At 36.6% G+C, this 22,088-nt stretch overlaps 4 protein-coding genes across 4 annotated transcripts; 2 read left to right on the forward strand and 2 right to left on the reverse strand.

Annotated features, from left to right (window-relative positions):
• Positions 1-1,114: 1,114 nt before the first annotated feature.
• LOC132178730 (uncharacterized) lies at positions 1,115-6,021 on the reverse strand. Its single transcript, XM_059591247.1, has 6 exons — positions 5,768-6,021; positions 5,426-5,547; positions 3,755-3,896; positions 3,598-3,656; positions 3,326-3,524; positions 1,115-1,428 (listed from the first exon to the last, which is right to left on the reverse strand). Exons 1-6 carry the CDS (start codon positions 5,826-5,828, stop codon positions 1,325-1,327), a joined length of 687 nt encoding a protein of 228 aa, XP_059447230.1. The 5' UTR covers positions 5,829-6,021; the 3' UTR covers positions 1,115-1,324.
• A 1,714-nt stretch (positions 6,022-7,735) lies between these two features.
• On the reverse strand, positions 7,736-9,328 carry LOC132178253 (pentatricopeptide repeat-containing protein At1g08070, chloroplastic-like). The gene has a single exon (XM_059590703.1). The coding sequence runs from the start codon at positions 9,326-9,328 to the stop codon at positions 7,736-7,738; it is 1,593 nt and encodes a 530-aa protein (XP_059446686.1).
• A 1,061-nt stretch (positions 9,329-10,389) lies between these two features.
• On the forward strand, positions 10,390-13,903 carry LOC132179382 (protein transport protein SEC23 G). Its single transcript, XM_059592100.1, has 2 exons — positions 10,390-11,352; positions 11,952-13,903. The coding sequence occupies exons 1-2, from the start codon at positions 10,639-10,641 to the stop codon at positions 13,608-13,610; spliced, it is 2,373 nt and encodes a 790-aa protein (XP_059448083.1). The 5' UTR covers positions 10,390-10,638; the 3' UTR covers positions 13,611-13,903.
• A 3,182-nt stretch (positions 13,904-17,085) lies between these two features.
• On the forward strand, positions 17,086-20,939 carry LOC132179174 (magnesium transporter MRS2-I-like). Its single transcript, XM_059591829.1, has 11 exons — positions 17,086-17,337; positions 17,417-17,446; positions 17,551-17,686; positions 17,813-17,934; positions 18,181-18,255; positions 19,242-19,469; positions 19,549-19,593; positions 20,192-20,236; positions 20,334-20,363; positions 20,511-20,630; positions 20,727-20,939. Exons 1-11 carry the CDS (start codon positions 17,086-17,088, stop codon positions 20,811-20,813), a joined length of 1,170 nt encoding a protein of 389 aa, XP_059447812.1. The 3' UTR covers positions 20,814-20,939.
• Positions 20,940-22,088: the final 1,149 nt, after the last annotated feature.

Here is a 22,088-nt window from a genome sequence, read left to right on the forward strand (position 1 = left end):
GGGTCTAAAGTAGATAATTGGGTGGAACAATATATTGTATTGTAGCCCATTAATTGTAACCCATTAGGCCCAATAGTTAGGCCCAAGTAGTTAGGGCTGAGTCTATAAAAGACTCTTTAGATAATTGTAAAGGAATGAAAAGAAATATAGAGAAAAGACTCGTTATTTGGCAGATTTGCTGAGAACCTCTCCGCTCGAAGTGTTCTACCCCATTTCTATACAATTCCATTTATCCTTAGAAAAATCCTTTACATTTGACAGGTACTGGTTCGACCTTAATTATCCTTTTTTAATTAGAAAAAAAAGAAGAAGAAGGTACCAATTGGACAATCAAAAAAACCCACAAGGATGAACAAGATATTTGAATATTTGATTGAAAATATGCTTCACTTAGGGCAGGAGACAAAAATCACAAGACAATTGTTTGATGAATTTATTATTTACTCAATGACTTCCCTCGAGCTAATTAAGCTCCCCTTTGTAGGCAGCATACATTCGATCCCTCCCTTTATTTGAATATTCCTGAGATAAACACACAATCCAACACAAAATAAGTAAAATAAGCTGAACAACTTCAGCTTGTCTTATCTTATTCAGTTGGCAAAACTCAATGCTAGCGACTAAGAGATCATACAAAGGCAACATAACACATCCTTCTCTTATCTTCTCCACTTAGGTTACATTTGATACGTGTAATGGTTATTTCATTAAAAAAAAAGAAAGAATACCTTTTACTATAAATGAAAGACAATGGAATAGAATAGCCTTAGTGTAGGATATATAATAAGAATCTAAACATTTGAAATAGCCATTTCTATTGTGCATGAGGAAATGACTATTTATTTCATTCAACATTCTTCAATTTTTAATAAAAACTACTCATTTTCTTAATAAAAATAATCATTCTGCGTACTAAACGTAACCTTAAGCTTTATCCTTTATCTCTTAAGCTCTGGTACTTGGATTGGGCTTCCCGATCCTTCTACTCCTATCAGCCTTCATATTGTCTCTTATGTAAACCTAATTCTCATTTCTTCTATACCTGGCTCCAGTCCTACGCATGCAGGTGCTGATACTAAGATGCATTAACAACACCAATGACTTGCATAAGGTATATAGAAACAATGTAAGAGCAACTTTCTCATTAGAGCCAGTGACAGCTAGCAAAACTTGCATAGTAAGGGTCTCCAATAATACATCTTTGTAAGTATTAACAACAAAATATACATGCTCATATAGATAATTCACTAGAAATTCTGAAACATGAATAATGCAGTCACTAGAGCTTTTATCAGGAGATCTAAAGGAACAACTAACTATCTATTCACTGTATTTGATTTTGGGGCTGTGAAAAGAAATCTTTTGCATTACGAGCTACATCTGCTTCAACTACTGCTTCCAAAACAATATCTGCTCCTTTTGCACTTCCTGCCACCACATCCACAGGGTTAATTATTGGAGTATAAGTATTTGACATGCATAAACAGAAACTTCTTGCAAATTCTCTTGAGAAAAAGCCAGAACTGTTTATACATAGAAATTCTTAAACATGCAGAGACTAATATGCTAAATGTTAAAGCGTTTCCAGGAAAAGATTCATGAATTTTTCTAGACGTGTTATTTTGACTAAAAACTACCAACAACAACAACAACAATAATAACAATCCAAAGTGGAAAAGAAAATTAAGATATCATTGAAGATAAAAAGCCAATAAATGCACAATCATATTTGGAGCATATGTTATCAGTATTTCTTTAACAGATGATAGTTTACCCCAAAAATGCAAAGCACAAATGTCCAATATTTTACAAAATACACATGCCAACTTTACTCAGGTAGATTACAATTGTCAAATGAAGAAATGATAGTGTCTGCAGAAAATGTAATAAAAAACCTAACAGCAGCATCAATTGACACAGAGAAAGAAATGAATTTTCTTTTTGATAAATAAGAAGGAAACAAAATGGTGAAAACCTTTGTCACATATGGAACTATATTTAAAACCATAGTATATGTGCACACTGACAAACGGTTTTCTTTAAACTGTATGGATGAGAAGTGTTAAAAGCCAAAGAATTGTCTTCCATATTTATCGCCAGGATCTCATTACATTTCTTAGCACACATCACCTACTCATTGTACTCTACAAATACACTTCAATGTAACACAATTTCATTCGAGTCAATACAATAACAACTTACCCTATTGAGCATTATAACAGTGGACGTAAACCTTTAAGGTTGAATCACCTCAAATCCTTCTCTTTCTTTTCTTCTCAAATTATGCTTCCACTTTCTCTCATATTTTATTTTACTTAACATTTTAACAAAAAGAAAACTGAAAGTCGTAAGCTTAACAAATGAAGGAACCTCTCTTTAGGCCACTAATCAAAAATTCCAACTACTAATCAGTTAACCAAGACTATTGGTTAAATTTTTGTTGATAAATAATCAAGATATCATTAAAAGCGTAAGGCACCCCAAGTACACAGACTATTGGTTAACTTGATAACAAAAAGATACAAGATATACACATAATGAGATGCATTTTCCTAAGTAATTTGCAAATTGTCTGTATATCAAATTATGAGATGAAAATGGGAGTCAAACAACTAAGTATGCTTGCTACATAATGGGAAAAAAAATCTCAATAAATCATTTATACGAATTTCTTGCCCGCCATTTCAAACCATATAACCTTTAAAAATATGTGCCAGATTGAAGGTTTTCCAATTACAATCCTTATTCCTCTTTGTTACAGCCATCAAACTTAAGCCTTCACCAACAAATTTTTGGACTCTTCCAAATGTTTTAATTTTCTATATTTAATTATTATGTTTTTTAGGAAAAGAACACAGGATGGATGAGGAGCTGCAAATAATGCTGATTTAGATTTAAAAAATTGAAGACATAAAGCTCTTTAATTATACTTAATAACTAAACCAGTGCACTGATTCCTAGAAAAGTCAACACAAAGATCTTGGCCTATTTCTTCATTCATGAAACTCAAATTTTAAAGCGTCGCCAATAGCAAAAATAACTGGCACAGGACCATAGATTGAGGATCTCAGGAGGCACAGGACAACAGGTTGAAGTGTTCACTGAATAACAGGAAAGCTGCTGCTAAAAAACATTAGCACAAGTGTTTTAATTTTCTTATTTAATATGGAAAGGGATTTTTTCACTCCAGACTGCTTTGTACAGAGCTTGGATTGGGACAAAGAACTAATGGCAGAACTGACATAAATTTTTTAAAAATAAACAAGTAAAAGTGAAAGATAGAGATGAACAAGAATAACTACCGATAAATAGGGAAAACTATTACCCTTTCTTTCTGGTAGCATCCCAGTGCTTTCAGCTGAAACTGGGAGGATGGTGAAGAGACTAGCTTCATCATTAAGGTTCTCTTTTTCTGTAAAGCTCTCCAATGAACCAGTCTTTATGGCTTCAGATTCAACCAATCTGGCATAAGCAGTTGCTTGGCTATGCAAATCAACTGGACCTAAGGTTTTGGAACTAAAATCCTGAGAAACATAATAAAAAGGAATTAAAATCATCCAAAATAAATAAGAAATAAAATTGGCAGAGTTCAAAAACCTTCATCACAGCATTTGTTGGCTTCTGCTCTTCTTCACACTTCTCAGTTGAACTGTTGCCTGCCTCAGCCAAAATACACACACATATATATGAAACAAGTTAACAGAGGGGGGTAAAACTCACAGAGGTAGTGGAATAACTTTTAGGCTGAGAATACCAGAATTTGTGTTAGGAGCAGGATTTTCAGGATTGTCCATCAGCCTTCGAGTCAAAGGACCAGGATTAATGAGAGAGATACTTCGAATTTCATGACGAATAGCCTCTAGTTGTGCCATTGTGTCTTGAAGTTCTTTGTGAACCTAAAAGTTAGTACAAAAAACACAATTTAAATTGAAAAACCCTCTGTAGATTTTGTTGCTATAAGATTACCAAAACTATCTATTGTCTCAACCAGTCATATGTTTTTGCTACCACCATCAAATAAAAGGTACTAATTATTTATCTTTTGGATAAATTTGCAAAAGAGGCTCTTTCTTGTCTTCATTTGGGTATTAATGCATGCTCTTTACTTTACTATGCTAAAGAAAAATAATATCCACCTATTCAGAAATAAGTTTACAGTGCATTAATACCCTCAACTTGGGCACATTCCATAGGGCGCTACATGAACATATGTGCCACATCATACACATTACATGTCTTACTTGGGGGCACTCAGAACACTGGTTTAGTAGCCAAAAAGGAAAGTCAGCTCAGGGGCTAATTCCATGAGAAGAATGCCAATATTGTAGCAACCCAAGGAACATGCTAACCACATCTATGCTATCACTCCAAAATGATTAGTCCAGTTGCAATTGGAGTTCCCTAAAATTACTTATAAAGTTCAATCTCACCTATTAAGGAATCCATGTGAGACTTAGTACTAATGAGCACTTTTATAATCTCCCCACTCAATGTTGACAATTCATCTTCCCAATGTGGGACTAATTTTATGGGATGTTATAGTTACAACAATGGCAAACATGCCTAATGAGGCTACCAATAGCAAGGACGATGCCTAGACAAAGCTAAAAAACAAGGCCCTGAGCCCTAGGGACAAAGATGAAACAAGATTTGGAGCATGTATCTCAACAAGAGGACAATGATGTGGATACATGTCCGTATCATATCTGCCACCTTATGTACATGTGTCGTACGGCCTCGCCTATAATTACTGTTCACTATATTAGCAAAGGATCTTCTCCTTAGCACTCCTCACACTAACAAAGGAGTGCTCCTCTCTCTCTCTCTTGCTCCCTCTCTCATCATCCTTGGACACCATTAGGCATACAAGAAGGGATAGCGAACATGATACTTTAAACCAAGCATATAGTACAATTGGATACCAGAAGAAAATGGTAATTCCATCTTTCCCTTTGATAGCATTACAGAGCATATATGCAATCCCTAAATAAGATCAAACGTACCACAAGATAGAAAGTAATAAAGAACCTTCAATGTTATGATATCCTAAAGACTATCCTCGTCATAACATAAAAACTCATTTTGTATTCCGTTGAAAAAAAAAAAAAAAAAAAAACACACATGCTTCACGCAATGAAGAAAACACAATTCAACATTGTCATTTCCATGGGGCATCCAAACAGGTAAAAAAAAAAACTACCTAAAACCCATCAAACCCAAGACGAGTTAAGACTAAAATACATTTAACCTCAATGCAGCATTTTACTTCCTGCCACAACCACTCATCCTCATTCTCAAAAGACGAAAGTGACAATTTTGTTTATTCCCTTTTACCATATCTTAGCTCAAAGAACAAAGCTTTCTCATCAATATAGTTAGTTTATCTTTATTCTTAGAAACAAGAGGAGGAATTAAAAGAAATCACCTGGCGAGCTTGAGACTGCTGCATAACATTCTCGAATTGCCCACGAGCTAATTGAACGTAACCGATTGCTCGACCCGCTAACCGTCCCGCAGTTCTAGCAATAATTGGAAGATCCTTTGGGCCTATAACCCCACAAAAACCAAAACCTATTTCAATTTTTGGTTTCCAAGAGCTCTCTCGTAAAGCCAAGACCCCATCACCGAACCCCACAACTTTGATAAACCCAGAAAAGCATTGAGGAAATCGAAACGGGAAAAATGGAACACTCAAACCAAATTTTGAACTAAAACTCACTAAAACCAAAATGCAACACACCCACAAAGAGAAAGAGAGAGAAACTACCGACGAGAGCAGCGGTGGCACCGATCAAGAGGAAGAGCTCTCCGTAGGAAATACCAAACATAGTGGGCCTCGTGAGAAATAGTCTCCTATCTCCAGCGCTCTCGTAAAGTTAGTAACTGCAAAAGCCGGAGAGAACCAAACCGTGCGATATTCGTGAATATATGCTCGGAATTGATAACACTGGGCTTCCGACTCCAAAGCCTCGCAGAGGAATTTCGATCCTTCTTTACTATGCCTTCAGCTCTGGTAACAATAAACATTCTTTCTTGTCATTGAATATGTTTTATGTTTAGCGCCTAATCATTGCTGCAAAAACATTATGATTGTAGCATACTAATTTGATTAGATTCTTAAATCTTAAAATCCTAACATTCTAATACCAATCGTTAATACTATGCACATATAAAATATCAAGATATTTTAATCACGTCTATAAATCGCCCATTCGATCCATGAGACTCGAATCCATGTCGTAATACCTTTTTTGACACTAATTGTTAAAGACCTAGCTAATGATCGCTCCAAAAACCCTAAAACAGTTAAATACTAATTTGATTAAACTCTTAACTATTAAATTTGTAATGATTTTAAGATTTATGTTTAAAATTTGCCTGAATTGAATTAAGGCCAGAAGTGGTCCATCGGCGGGCTAATAATGTACACGAGTCATGTTTATGGTTATTGTATGTATAACATGACATGTCAAGTGATGTTTTTATTTTTTCGAACAATGAGTATGCACATTCAATTTATACCATATACATATATATGGTATATATACATACATATACACCAGTGGTATCCTGATCCCCTGGTTTTAAGTTGTATCCTTAAAAGACAGATTCAAGTTATACCTTAGGCGGTTAGGCCTATAACCCATATTCATCATCTGACTAAAGTATTTTGAGATTGCGGTTTTAATAAGTGCGATTTTAAAAATTACGTTTTTGAAATTGCTACTTTTTAAAATTGCAAAAGCATTTGGTAATTCATGTTAAAAGTATTTTTGATCAAATATTTGTTATGCGAAGTCGTGATTTTGATTTAAATTCACACTTTTTTAAATAAGTACCTCCTAACCTGTTTATAGAAATTGCAGATTTTTATTTTTATTTTTTTATTTTTTAAATTAAGTACTTTTTAAATTGCAGTGCCAAACGCTTTACGCTTTGCGATATCTTTTAAAAACGCAGATTATTTTTGCAAAATCACAATCCCAAATGTAGCCTAAGACTGACTTTGTCACCATCCTTTAAAAGAAGAGTTGAACATCTTGTTACAACATAGAAGGTGCTCAAAGAAGAGGAGGATTGGAGGATGAGATTTCCATGCAGCCAAAGAGCTTAATTGCACTTGTAGCGACATACAATCCATTAACTGGAGACTGCCAAAGTTGCATAGACACTCCAGAAATTCAATGCTTCGATGCAAATTTATGAATTGTCACGCTTGATAGATGCTACCGCTGGTGCACCTGCAACAGTTATAAGGATCAATCCCACCATAAACATGAATGTGTATGAATTTCTATTGCACACTGTTGCTGCATGAGATTCCCAATTTCAACTGGAGCACCTATCTTGGCAGAGTTGTGTCCCCATCAACTTTGAGGTGCTAGCTGATCCAACTCTGAACAAAAAATCAAGTGGAACTTTCAAACAATTTCATAGTCAGAACTTAAAAGGCTAGAAACAATCAATGGTCCTTGAAGAAAAATCGCAATTCGGCAAATAACCGTCCAACTTCAAATGATTCACCAGAATCTGATGGGTATCATGTATTTCCTGATATTTTAGATGAGCTGTATCTTCAACATTGAATTTGTGAACAGTATCACCTACCTCAATCCAACAATACCCAGAGGGCTTATGAATCCTTTTTTCCTTGACTATTCTTCTCAGTCTAGTAACATCTCTCCATCTTCCCTCAGAAGCATAAATATTTGATAACAAGATGCACAAGCCCGAATTAGGATCTTGTGATGCCAGTTATAATTTCTCCAATTCTATCTGCCAGTTCAAGATTTCGATGGATCTGGCAAGCACTCAACAAAGAACCCCAAATTATTGAATCAGGTGGGACAGCCATGTTTTGAATTAATTTGTATGCTTCATCTAAATGTCCGGCTCGCCCAAGGAGATCCACCATGCAAGCATAATGCTCAATATTAGGCCTCAAGCCATATTTGTTAATCAAATTTGAAAATTGAAGTCTTCCCTCTTCAACTAATCTTGAGTGATTACAAGCTGATAAGATTCCTATAAATGTGACCTCATTGGGTTGGATCCCAAACCTCAGCATCTGTTTTGAGACGGCTAACGAGTCTTTTCCATTGCCATGGTAAACAAGTCCTTGTATCATGGCATTGAACAAGGGAACATCTTTTTCCTTCGTCTTAACAAAAACCAAGCAAGCATCATCAATTTTACCACATTTTGAGTACATCTCAACAAGGGAAGTGGCAAGAAACACATTTGGGCCTAAACCATTTCTATCCAAATTGAGATGAATATCTCGCCCAAGTTTAAGCGCCCCTAAGCCAGCACAAGCAGACAACACATTCACCATTGTGATCTCGTCTGGTTTCACTAACTCTGCTTGCATGCAATGATATAATTGAATTGCCTCTTCCATTAAACCATGCTGCACATACCCAGTGATAATGGCATTCCAAGATGCCAAATTCTTGCGAGACATTTGGTCAAAGATTCTTCGAGCCTTCTCCACATCTCCACATTTTGAGTACATGTCTATAAGAGCAGTAGACAAGAAAATGTTCAGAGGAATGGCATTAACATCCATGAACGTAGAAATCCATCTTCCAACTTCAAAATTAGCAAGACTTGAACATGCAGAGAGAAGGCAGACCATTGTTGCCGAGTTGGGTTCAGCTTCATCAGCCGAGACAAGCATGTCACGAAACAAGCCCAGCATCTCCGCCAAATTCCCTTCTTTCCCATACCCATTTATCATTGCAGTCCAACAAACCTCATTCCTTCTGAGCGGCATTTCTTCAAACAACTCCCTTGCCTTTTCAACCTCTCCCCAGTAGACATACCCAGAAATAATCGAATTCCAAGAAACCTCATCCCTCTCCAACATTTCATCCCACACATTCCGTGCATAATCAAGATGGGAACACTTCGAATACATATCAACCAATGAATTGTTCACGAAGAGATCGGATCGAAAGCCTAATCTAAAAACATGGGCATGTATTTGTTCACCGAGAGCGATCGACACAAGGGTCGAACAGGCCTTAAGGACAAATGGGTAAGTGAAATTGCTGGGTCTGACGCCTTCTCGACGCATTTTGAGATAGAGAAACAAGGACTCTAGCGGAGAACCTTGGAGTGTGTAGCTCCTGATCAAGGTGTTCCAAGAGAAATCAGTCGGGGAAAGGGTTTGGTCAAACACAAAGCGAGCATAGTCAATGAAATTGAGGTCAACAAGCTTGGCGAGCAGCTGGTTTTGCAGGGGGAGGCCATGGACGAGAATTTGAGCGTGGATTTGATGAAGGTGAGTGAGAGAGGTCGCACTGCGGAGGAGAGAGAGGAACATGGAACTCTGCTAGCCGTTGCGACATAAAATTTCAAAAAGTAGTTATTTAGAAGCTAGGCAAAGCATTGAGGACAAAAATTTCCTCCAAAATTGATGGTAGGAGGAAATACATAAAGAGAAAACCTTTTATCACAGCTTTCAATTAATAACCGATATATAAGCAAAAATAGAAAAAGTGCACAAAAATAAGTTATACTAAAATACACTAGATTTTTAATGAGTTTTGAGCTATTAGAAACGGGCTTTCGGGCATTAAAAACGGATTTTGAGGTATTAAAAATGAGTTTTAGGACATTAGAAACGAGTTTTGAGGCGTTCACTGCCCACTAAACCCATGACGTGAGTTCATGGGTATGGCGAGACCCATGGCGTGGGTTCGGCCAGACCCATGTCTTTCAAGTTACAATTTTTTATTTTTTTTTTCTTGATTTGGTTTGATTGTTCTTACTTTTATTTTTTGCATTTTGCTTAAATTAATGATGTGTCACATAGTAATTAGAAACTGCAAAATGAGTATTATCATGATGGACTTAATAGTAGAGATTCTCATTCATAAATTGTCTACCATACGAGAGGCAAATTATATTTTTATGACAGAAATTTCATTCATAAGATTGTTACATGTCTCTTTGCAGGTGGGAACTACATGAATTATATGCTTCTCACGTATTTAAATATTCAAGTAACATGAAAATTTTATAGACAGAAGAGTTTTCTTTAACTCAACTCAAAAGAAATTAGTCTGTTTTTTTTTTTTAATGAATAATATTATTTTTAGTTGAGTGTTATACCACTGCAATATAACGGATGACATAGTAATAATAGTTAGCCACTTTGATTTTTTTTTTTTTTTTTTCTAATTTTTTTATGAGTGCTAATTAAATAACTGATTTGAGATTAATTAAATTTGCGAGTACTAATTTGGTCAGTTTTAATCAATTTAAATCATTCAATTTGAGATTAATTATTTTCTTAACAAAAAAATTACATAATAAATTGGTTAATGATTTTGGCAACAAACAATTTCTCACACATTAGCGGAGGAATCAACATAAGCCAAATCAAACCCTAAACCCAATTCACAGATTTTCCATTTTCCCTCCGTTTACAGGGAACCAAACAGGCCCTCTCACTCCCCTTGCTTCCCATTTCTCCCACACACTTTCCACTTTCTCTCCCATTCTTTTCCTTTCCTTCACAGCAAGAAAATAAAATGATCCTCCTTTACAGACATTCATCAAATAAATCAATAATTAAACATCACTTTTCCCCATCTCCATATTAGGGTTAGGGTTAGGGTTTCCCTCACCATGGATTTCATCGAATTGGAAGCCATCGAAGGCCTCCGCTGGTCCTGGAATTCATGGCCGGCATCCAAACCCGAATGTTCAGCCTTAATCGTCCCTCTCAGCGTCATGTGCACGCCATTGATGCAGTCCTCCGAGCTCCCAATCCTCACGTACGACCCTCTTCTCTGCTCCCAATGCGCCGCCGTTTTGAACCCCTACGCCCGGGTCGACTACTCCTCTCGCACCTGGTACTGCCCCTTCTGCTACGCCAAGAACCCATTTCCTCGCTCCTACTCCGGCATCGGCGAGACTAACCTCCCCGCCGAGCTTTTTCCGACATACAGCACTGTGGAGTACGCGCCGGGCCGGAAAATCCAGAGCCCGCGTGGGAATCCGGGTGGTCCAAGTTTGAATTCCAAGCATAATTGGGCAAACGGGTTGTCTTCGACGTCGTTGGCGTCGATGGCGTCGTTTTCTTCGTCGTCGTTGTCATCTTTGGGTGGTGATTTGCGAGGGGTGGGACCGGCGTTTGTGTTCGTCGTGGACGCCTCTACGGCCGAGGAGGAGCTCCGGGCGCTGAAGAATGAGTTGCTGCTCGTGGTGGAGCAGTTGCCGGAGAACGCGTTGGTGGGTTTGATCACCTTTGACTCGATGGTTTGTGTCCATGATCTTGGATTCTCGGAATGTTCGAGGGTTGTGTTGTTTCACGGCGATCGCGAGCTTTCTTCGGAGCAGGTACTTCGCTTTGAAAATTCAACTTTTTGCGCGCTCTTTTGCGTCGTCGTCGTAGATAAAAATTATATACAAATTGAAATGCAAAATGTTTGTGTTGGCCCTTTTTTTTGGGTACTTCATTTATGAGTGATGAATACGCTTGCGAATGTTTTCCGGAAGTAACATGTCATTCCAGTTCTGGGATTGATGCAAAATTGTTTTATAGCCTCCGATTAATTTATTCGGCGATGGTGGTGTATGAATAGTATTCCGATATGCAGAGGAGGTTCTTTTGCTGGTTGTGTGACAGGGTAAGGCTCAATGTCTTCTGAATTTTTTAGTGTTTCTGAAAATCTGATGTATGCCTAATTTTCTTCGATACCCTAGTCTCCTTGTTCTTTAAGACTTGAAAGCTAGACAAGGCATTTCTCGTATTATTCATTGCACCATTATACTCGTGCTTTGCTTCTTCTAGAGATAAAGGTAGTTAGAGTGTGGCCCTTTTCATGCATGCAAAGGTACATGTTTGCTTCCTGAGTGCATCATAACTCTGTTGGTGTTTACTCCATCATGTATTTGCTGAAATTTAATTATTTTTCTTCCTTTCTTTGAACCCTTAGACCCAACAGTTTCTGGGTGTTACTCACACAAAGCAACAGTATCTTGGAAAGGCACCAGTTATCCAAAAGCAGGGTTTTTTGCTACCAGTATCCGAATGTGAGTTCAATATTACTACTACAATGGAAGAGATCCATTCATCAGTGCGGGCCATGCCTGGGCATCGCCCTCTAAGGTGCACAGGAACTGCAATATTAGCTGCAGTTGGACTTCTAGAAGGATGCTTAGTAAATACAGGCTCCCGAATCATGGTCTTCACATCTGGACCTGCAACTCGAGGCCCGGGGATTGTTGTAGACACTGATCTTAGGAATGCCATCAGAAATCATCGGGATCTTGTTAATGGTCAAGCACCTTACTATAATAAATCTAGCAGCTTCTACAAGCGAGTATCACAGAGATTATCTGATGCATCTATTGTTCTTGATGTGTTTGCTTTTTCTCTTGATCAAGTTGGAGCTGCAGAGCTAAAAGGCCCTGTTGAGAGCTCGGGTGGATTCATGATGCTAGGAGACTCATTCGAGTCAAGTCAATTTAGAAAATGTTTGAGGCATATTTTTAATCGTGATGAGGAGGGAAACTTGAAGATGTATTTTGATGCAACTATTGAGATAGTGACCACAAAGGATGTAAAAATCTGTGGAGCCCTTGGGCCATGTATATCTCTCCAGAGAAAGAACAATTTAGTGAGTAACAATGAGATTGGGGAGGGTGGTACCTATATGTGGAAGTTGGGTACACTCAGTAGTAAAACATGCTTTGCTTTTTTCTTCCAAGTGAGTGATGAGCAGAAGGTCCAACCTGGATCTGCATTCTCCATACAGTTCATAACACGATATCGACATGGGAACATGGGAATCCGGAAAAGAGTTACAACTGCTGCAAGAAGATGGGTTGGAAGCCAATCACCAGAAATTGCTGCTGGGTTTGATCAAGAAGCAGCAGCGTCAGTGATGGCAAGACTTGCTATAGACCGGGCAGAAAAGTGTCAAGCTCGAGATGTTATCAGATGGCTGGATGACGGGCTGGTCCGTTTTGCTTCTAAGTTTGGAGACTATGTCCAGGAAGATCCTTCATCCTTCCGCCTTTCATCTAACTTCTCACTTTATCCACAGTTCATGTACTACTTAAGGAGGTCCCAGTTTATTGATGTATTTAACAGTACTCCTGATGAAACTGCTTTCTTCCGGCTGATGCTGAACCGTGAGGGGGTGGTGGGTTCGCTGATCATGATCCAGCCTACACTTCTCGAATATTCCTTCGATGGGCCACCTATTCCAGTTCTCTTAGACGTTCGCTCCATTTCTCCTGATGTTATTTTGCTCTTTGATTCTTATTTCCATGTGGTTATTCATTATGGGTCCAAGATTGCTCGGTGGAGGAAGCTTGGTTATGACAAGGACCCAAACCATGAGAATCTAAGAAAGCTGTTGGAAGCTCCAGAGCTGGATGCGGAGCTGCTTGTAGCTGAAAGAATTCCGGCACCCAAGATTATAAAATGTGATCAGCATGGCAGTCAGGCAAGGTTTCTTCTAGCCAAGTTGAACCCATCTGTTACTCACAATTCAACATACACGCATGGCTCAGATATTATTTTCACCGATGATCTGAGCTTGCAGGTTTTTATAGATCACTTGCAGGCCCTGGCAGTGCAGGGCTGATCAAGAGGGCCACTTTATAGAGTTTTTGTTTTTTTCTTTAGTTATACGAAAAGGAATAACTGTATATAGCTTTCAAGAGAAAAGGTTTGTAGTTGTTTTTACCAGCAATAGGTGATTCCCACGCTTGATTATGAGGCTTGTTTTTTTGTATTTATTTTCTGTCATTTTCTTATTATTTTTCGTGTAATCAGAATAGTTGTTTTATTTCTCCTTTAATGCTAAGCATCATCAATGATAGTTGTTCATCAAACCAACGGTACGGATGAAAGATGTATGTGTATTAACTGTTGAATTTTATACGATTCAAATGGTACATCAAATATGTAAATATGTAACAATCCCAATTCTATGCCAGGATGAACTATATGCATAGCCTAGATCGATGGGCTAGAATAAGTGCAGGCCCATTTTTGAAATAGGATTATGTTAGTGAATGGATCAAAACATGAATTACAAATAAACTGAGTCATTTAATTACAAGAACTTATCTCAAATGATATGTTTCCTTAGTTTAATGGAATAATTTGTAACATTATTTGCATGTGGGCATAGGATTTTTAATGCAAAAAATTTAGTGAAAATATGAAATCAATCTCTGTGATTACAATGATTTGCATTAAGCTCCTCTGCTATAGATATGTTTTGAGAGTTCTTTGTTGTGTTTTTCTGCACAATTCTCACTTGGATTGCTGATGTCATATTAAATAAATTCAAAATTACATGAGGAATGAGAGTTGTGCACAAGAAATATGTGCGTAGGAAATACTTAAATAACATTTCTATAAAAATTTAATTTTCGCAGAATTACTTATAAAGGCAAGTTGTTCCAAATTGCCCTTGCGGCCTTGCCCCAAAGGTTAAACTGCTAACTAATTAGGATAGTTAATTAGGCAACTAATTAATTAAAAAAATCTACTAAAGAACTAAAAACGTCTCTTTTGCCGTGTAATGAAGAAAAGAAAGTGAGAGGGGTTACTTATTAAAAGAAAAAGAAAAAGAGAATGCGACCATGGGCTAGAAGTCAGCCTTGCTAACTACTTGAGATGGTTAAGTGGGCACTGATTTTTTTTTTTTTTTTTTTCGAGAGAGAGGCTCAAAAGCGGGACTCAAAGTCAGGCAATTGCATGCTGGAAGAAGACTCGTGATTCTCAAAAGCATGCTCTGCTTCGATTCCATGGCCGATGTGGGACTCTACTGAATTTTTTTTTCACACAATACCAAGAAAGAGGATCAGGAGAAACGACAAGTGGGCACTGAATATAACATATAAAGAAGTAAGAAAGAGTCTCATTTGCTAAATGGTGAATAAAAGAATGTAAGAGCCAAGAGGGGCTATAGGCAAGGTGGGTTTTATTAATTTATTTTTATTTGAGAAGCTGTTTGTATGGATTAGGTAAGGTGGCATGGGATCATCTTTGCTTTGCACTTTAATCTCCTTAATTATTTAAAATGAAGATGAGAGTTGATTTGTTTGATTATTGTGGTAGCTAGTTGGCATCCCATGCACCTAATTTTCTATGTTGCTGGATAACAAGAGTGAATGTGATCGAATCAAAATGCTTGCCTCACAACTCATCTTTCCTGCTCATGTACTGTACTTCAACTCTGGAGCAAAAAAATATGAACGTGACACAAAAATAATCAAAATTCAAATTTCCTCTTTACAATAGATCCTTCATATTATTTATACCTATAGTTACTCAAATATATATATATTCAAAAAAGGAAAAGCTATTTTGTCATTTTACATATGAAGAATGCTTGGGTTATTATCCTTTTTATTATATTTTTCTTACAAACTAAAATAGCCGTTCATAATTAGTGAAATGATTAAGAGTATGTGATTAATAATTCAATGCTAATCAATGAAGTTGAGGTCTCCAAGCGATAGCTCAATAAGCCGGAGACTACGTCTAGTAAAGTGGAGGTTACTAGTTCGAATTTTCCTCCATTTTTTTTCCTTCTATGCAGGCATGTAAAAAAAAAAATATATATATATATTTACACTAAATAGAAGGTGAACAATAAAAAAAAAAAGGGTATACATAATATTGTATTATTTAAATTTTTGAAAAGATGTACGTGTCATTAAAAAAAAAGACAAAAAATTAATGTGGATCAGTTATATATGACCATAATAACTTATATATATTTTTTATTGAACTTAATTCAATATATGTTGAGTAGTATATTACTCTTAATACATATTATCTTCCCAAGCAAATAGATGACCAGATGTTACTCGATCTTATAAAGCCCATTAACGAGGCTTACCTGAGAATTCTCTCCCCAGGTTAAAACCTGATCAAATGTCACAAGCATGTCTATCTGGTGAAGCTCAACAACAATATTTGACTCCAAAGTCCAAGGGACATGCATACGAGTCAGCATATAAATTATCATTTTTTCTAGGAACTCGGCTCACAACAACCAAGGATGTTTTTGAATTGTTTTAACATTGCCTAGACAAATAAATAATTAAGTAATCCTAAAGGGTGTTAAAACCTAAAATATGAACAGCTAGTCTAAAATAAATTAGTCATTAAAGGGTATTAAACCCTAAAATTCTTTCTCTTTTTAGATACCGATCTTTATCTGAGTAATTTTTGATGGCCTACTAAGAATGATGTGGCTATTAAAATCACCATTAAGCTTGTGATTAATCATTATTAAATTTTGATCAAATAGTTATTTTAATAACCACATCATTCTTAGTGGGACACAAGTAGGCCATCTAGAATTACTCTCTTTATTTCTATCATGACCACGGTTCCTTTCAGCTATTTAATTTGGAGGTGATTATATCGCTGTATTTTCACTACATGTTAGCTAGTTTAGTTCGTTGCTCTTAAGCTGTTAATTAAGGTGGTTCAACCACTTTCAAAACAGGTCAAAAAATTGACTGATCATTCTTTTAGTTAATTTGTAGTGGTTGAATCACCCATTATTGATTGCTATAGGACTGATTCGTCACTTTCTTTAACCACCGAAAGGTTCTGCCATCTTTAAAATAGTCAAAGAAGCCACGCATTTGTCTAAAAAGAGAGTTTAATGTTTAGCACCATTTAATGACATGGCAAATGTTGAACTTTCCATTTAAAATGAAAGTATCCAAATCCGAATCTCAGCATATCCGAATGAATTTGACCACAAACTACACATGAGGATCACCCACTTTTAGTTGCAAGTAGACGTCATCAAACAAAATATAATCTGTCTCATCACTATACCTAATTAATTTCATTTTTGTAACGCCCACTTGGATTTTTAATACACAAATAATAATAATAAAAAAGTCAACCCTCGACTGTCTTTCTTTCTCCGTTAAATAGTTTCATCATGGAACACACGTGACACGTCCATAATCATATAATATGCGAGAAACTCTCTTAATTAGGAGGAAGTGGAAGAGAGTTTCAACTTTGAACTGAAGAATTGGTGGGGAGTGTGCGCGCGTGCGTGCGTGAGAGGGGAGATGGGTAGGGAGGGGCATGTGGTGGCGGCGGACCCGGGTGCGGTGGTGTTGGGGAAGAAGAAGAGCATGACGGTGGCTCGGAGCTGGATAATGATGGACGGCGCAGGGAAAGGGAAGGTGGTGGACGTGGACAAGTACGACATCATGCACCGCGTTCACATCCACGCGCGCGACCTCCGGATTCTTGACCCCTTGTTGTCCTACCCCTCCGCCATCCTCGGCCGTGACAAGGCCATTGTTCTCAACTTGGAGGTCTTTAATTTCTCCATCTTTTTGCTTTGACAATATTATATTCTACGCTTTCTGATGTTTTGAATTCTTGGGTGTCCAGCATATCAAGGCAATTATCACTGCTGAAGAGGTAGCTAGCTAGAAACAAAATTAATGGTAGTTTTAATTGGGTTTGAGCTTCGTTTGCGGATGATATCTGATTGCCATTTGTGTTGTGGAATATTATATATATAGGTACTGCTTCGGGATCCGACGGATGAAAATGTTGTCCCTGTTGTTGAGGAGCTTCAAAGGCGATTGCCTCCTTTAAATGCCATTTGCCAAGCTCAAGGCGGGCAGAACGACGTTGAGGCAGAAGAAGAAGAAGATGGTATATATATATGAGATAGTTAATACAAATAAAATTGGTGTTTTTGCAATTTTTGTTTATTTTCTTATCATTTTCATGGATTTATTTGTTGACATCTGAAAGATGTAGATTATATATGAAATGTAGAGTCTCCATTTGAATTCCGGGCGCTGGAGGTAGCTTTGGAAGCTATTTGTAGTTTTCTTGCTGCGCGTACAATGGAATTAGAGACTGCCGCTTATCCTGCATTAGATGAGCTCACCTCCAAGGTGACTACTTCACTTTCCTCTTCTTTTTCTATTATCACAAGGCTATTTACGGCTCTCTTTTCATACTTCATAACTTCCACAGAAGAGAAACGCGAGAGTTATCCTTTCCTTTTTGCTATTCTCATTCTCATATATTTTGCTTCTGTATATGCTAAAATCTCTCTCTCTCTCTCTCTGTCTCTCTTATTCTACAGATCGAGTTATCTTCACTGTAACTTTTTTCTAAATTATTATTATACTGTACAGATTAGTAGCCGTAACTTGGACAGGGTTCGTAAATTGAAGAGTGCAATGACGAGGTTGACTGCTCGGGTTCAAAAGGTACGGACTTTTTTTCGGTTATGTGAGATGAGTTGTACATCTGCTTTCCAAAGAGAAAATTTGCCCTTCTTGTTAGTGATTTTATTTTGTTAATAAATTGTATAGTATGGATAATGGACCTTTTATGTAAGAAACATTGTTAATATTTCTTTTTTAAGTTGAAAGAGAGTTTTTATTCTCTGGTTTTCTGTACTTGTTGAAAAAGAAATATCTGTTTTTCAATGTATGCTATTTGGTACTTGCACAATTCTATTTTGATAAATTTATGTCCAAACATATTACATATAGGCATTATTAATTAGTATTTATGAAAATAATGTTAACATATATAATAAGTCAATTACCAGTCATGGAGGATTTTGACCCTTGAAATTTTTTATTTATGCTAAACCCAACTAAGTTGTATTTATTTTTCATTGGCTTGATTCTGAATCAGTATTTAATAATTATACATGCAGTGTAAGAAATCTGAAAAAACTGAAGCTTAAGAAGCAGAAGAGAAGTTGCTGTTTTACCATATTCCATTGGCAAAATGATCTGAAATTAGCATTTTATAGATTTGACAAACTTTGTTAATTAAGCTTTAGAATTTTATTTCACTTAGCTATATATGGCTTTAGATTGTTTGCATAAGTGGGCATACAGAGGAATTGATAGGATCAGAAAGATTCAGAGCAAAAAAACCAATTTTTTTTTTTCAATTTATGCACCATCTAAGTTAAAGTAGATTCTTTCCATTATATACATTTAGGAAAATGATTTCCATAAACAGCATCAAACAACATCAAACCTCTTAGGCATAGGGCATGTCACATATAGGTGTTAACCAGTGGGAAAACATATGGACCAGTACACTCTGTATTTGTTGTGTGGATCTTAGAATAATCTACTTGACTAGGTTACAGTGAAAGAGAATGTGTGTCTCATTTCCCTTTGCTTTCCTCATAATAGGCAATGAGTTATCCACTTCTCATCACTAATTGCAGGTTAGAGACGAACTTGAACAACTACTTGATGATGACGATGATATGGCTGACCTTTACTTGTCAAGAAAGTTGGATGGTTCATCTTCACCAGTTAGTGGCGCAGGTGCTGCCAATTGGTTTCCTGCCTCCCCTACCATTGGCTCAAAGATATCCAGAGCAAGTAGAGGAAGCATGGCCACAGTTCGCGGAGATGAGAATGATGTTGAGGAGCTTGAAATGATACTGGAGGTTATAATGTTGATTTACTTCTCATTTTTCATGCTCTATTTGAAATGAAGTGTCAATTGGGCAGTGATATGTTTTGCAGGCTTACTTTATGCAGATTGATGGCACACTGAACAAATTAACCACGGTATGTGCTTTTTCGGGTGATTATTTTAGGTAATTCAAGAAATGGGCTTTGTCCGGTTGTGAGTTTATTTAAGTATTATTGCTTAGTGTGCAATAAGTATTGATTGCTTAAATCCTGTTTGAGATTGCGTTGGAAAGCTTCAAAAGTACTCTTAATACCTAAAAAGTTGTGTCAAACAAAAGTTGACATGTGTATTTCTTTGACTTTTTTACTTTAAAAATGACTAAAACGCATTTTTACAAAAAACTTAAAAGATGAAGCTTTTGCCAAAAAGATTTTTTTTTTATTTTTTATTTTTTACTTAAAAAGCTTTATTTTTCGAACACAATTTCAAATATGCTTTTGGTATACCATTTTTAGAATGGAATAACCCTTTTGGACACACGTGCCTAATGATCAGTTGAAATAGGCACCTTTCATGATCTGTCCTGTTTATTCTTCCTCATGCATGATTCTTTTATGTCAACTTAAAATCGACTCCTGCTATGTGTTTGGTTTCGAAAAAGTAGCTAAAATCTTTTGAAGTTCCATAAGATGTATTTCACATTCTTTATGTTAGGTTTCATACTTCTCTAATTGCTTATGTGAACTTCTGTAGCTGCGAGAATATATTGATGATACGGAAGATTACATTAATATTCAGGTAACCGATCGACTAAAAAGCTTCAAATTTGTCTTCCATGCCATTGGCCGTCTATTAATGTTATGTGATCTAAGTAAACACTTTGTGCATTCTGCAGCTTGACAATCATCGAAATCAGCTGATTCAGGTGCTTCGATCTTCCATGTGTTGCGTATCACTTATTATGAATGTTCTTTTCTCTTTTGTGTTTTGTTTTCTGGGTGATATTGCTAAGTCCTGGAACATTTGTATTTTTCATACATTTGAATTATCTTCTTCTGCCTAATGGCTGCAGTTGGAGCTGTTTCTAAGTGCTGGAACTGTTTGTTTATCCTTGTATTCTTTGGTGGCTGGAATATTTGGCATGAATATCCCGTATACTTGGAATAATGACCATGGCTACATGTTTAAATGGGTATGTAAGCCGTTTCTGCTCGGTAAATTTGGCTTTAGGTTTCTGGACGAAATTCTATCAAAAAATTAAATGATCTTTTCCCATCTGGGTTGGCAGGTGGTCATTGTCACCGGATTATGTTGTTCTTTTCTCTTTCTACTAGTTGTTTTCTATGCTCGCCACAAGGGATTGGTTGGTTCTTGAATGCATACACATACATGAAGTATTCCTGCTATAAAGGAGTCTCAAGTCTTCAATTTTAATTCACAATCCGGAACAGAGAATATTTGGTTCAAATTTTGAATGTATAATATTTAGATGATATACTTGTAATCAATGACCATTTTACTGTGATCAATCAATTGATTATTTGGAATCTGTTTTGTTCTAACCTTCTTTCTCTTAAGTCCCAACATATGTTATTCTATAGTGAAATTTGGATCCCCGAGAAGGGGACGGGAAAAATTGTAGGAAGCTGTGAGAGGAGGCCCGTCCAAGCAAGTTGCTCGGGGAGCGAGGGTGGCCTCTTGCTCGGCAGGGAGCCCAAGAAGCCCCCTCTCACAGCCTCTGTCCAATAACATGGCAAATTCAAACATGCTTTGGCTTTTCATGTTTTGAATTGATAAGCTCAATGGTCTCACTTTTCTGAACTGGAATGGTTCCTCAAGCATCTTAATGAGATCAGGATGGTAGAGGGTTAGGTATCTCATCTTCTTCTAGCCGCTCCTCTCATATCACCTATCTCACCCATGGGATGAAAACCTACAAGCAGAGGTTGCAGCAAGCAGAGCATAAGTAAAGATAGAAAAAGCTAAATTATCCAACTCAGAGGGTAAAAAAGTTATAATTAACAAGGCCATGGACTATAAAGTAATATTTTTATAAAGATTTTAAAAAATAATAAGGGCATCAAAAACCCTCCAACTAGGTCCGCCCTTACAACTATTGTTCTCGCAATAGCATGTCTATTATTATTATTATTCTTTTTTTTTTTTTTGAAGGAGCAATAGCATGTCTATTAGGGATGGCATCAATTGTTGTCTATATACATTGTTAATTTATTACAAGGACTAGTTCTTGAATGGGCCAACTTATAAACAATATGGATAATTGTAAGAGAAATGTTTCTTTGCATTCTTGCCTTTATCTCGCGTACATCTTTATTGATTTGGCATTTTCTATCTAGATTTTTATTTATTTTAATTTTTTTTTTTTCTTTTTAACTGAGGGTGGATTGATGGAGTATGTCAACTCAATGAAAATGTACGCGAGATTAATAGTAATATATAAAGAAGCATTTTTCTAATTTTAATGGCCAGGAGAAGGCTTTTCTCTTGACGACTTTCAATGCTCTGGTCTCTAATTGATTTTTAAAGACGATTTTTGAGTTTTTTTTTTTTTTTTGTGAGGAATTGTTTGGTAACATGAGAGTTTTTTTTTTTTGTTTTTTTCTTCATGCATGGGTCATTGTGATACAAG

The sequence above is a fragment of the Corylus avellana genome, chromosome ca4, assembly GCF_901000735.1.
Source record: "Corylus avellana chromosome ca4, CavTom2PMs-1.0".
Lineage (NCBI taxonomy): Eukaryota > Viridiplantae > Streptophyta > Magnoliopsida > Fagales > Betulaceae > Corylus > Corylus avellana.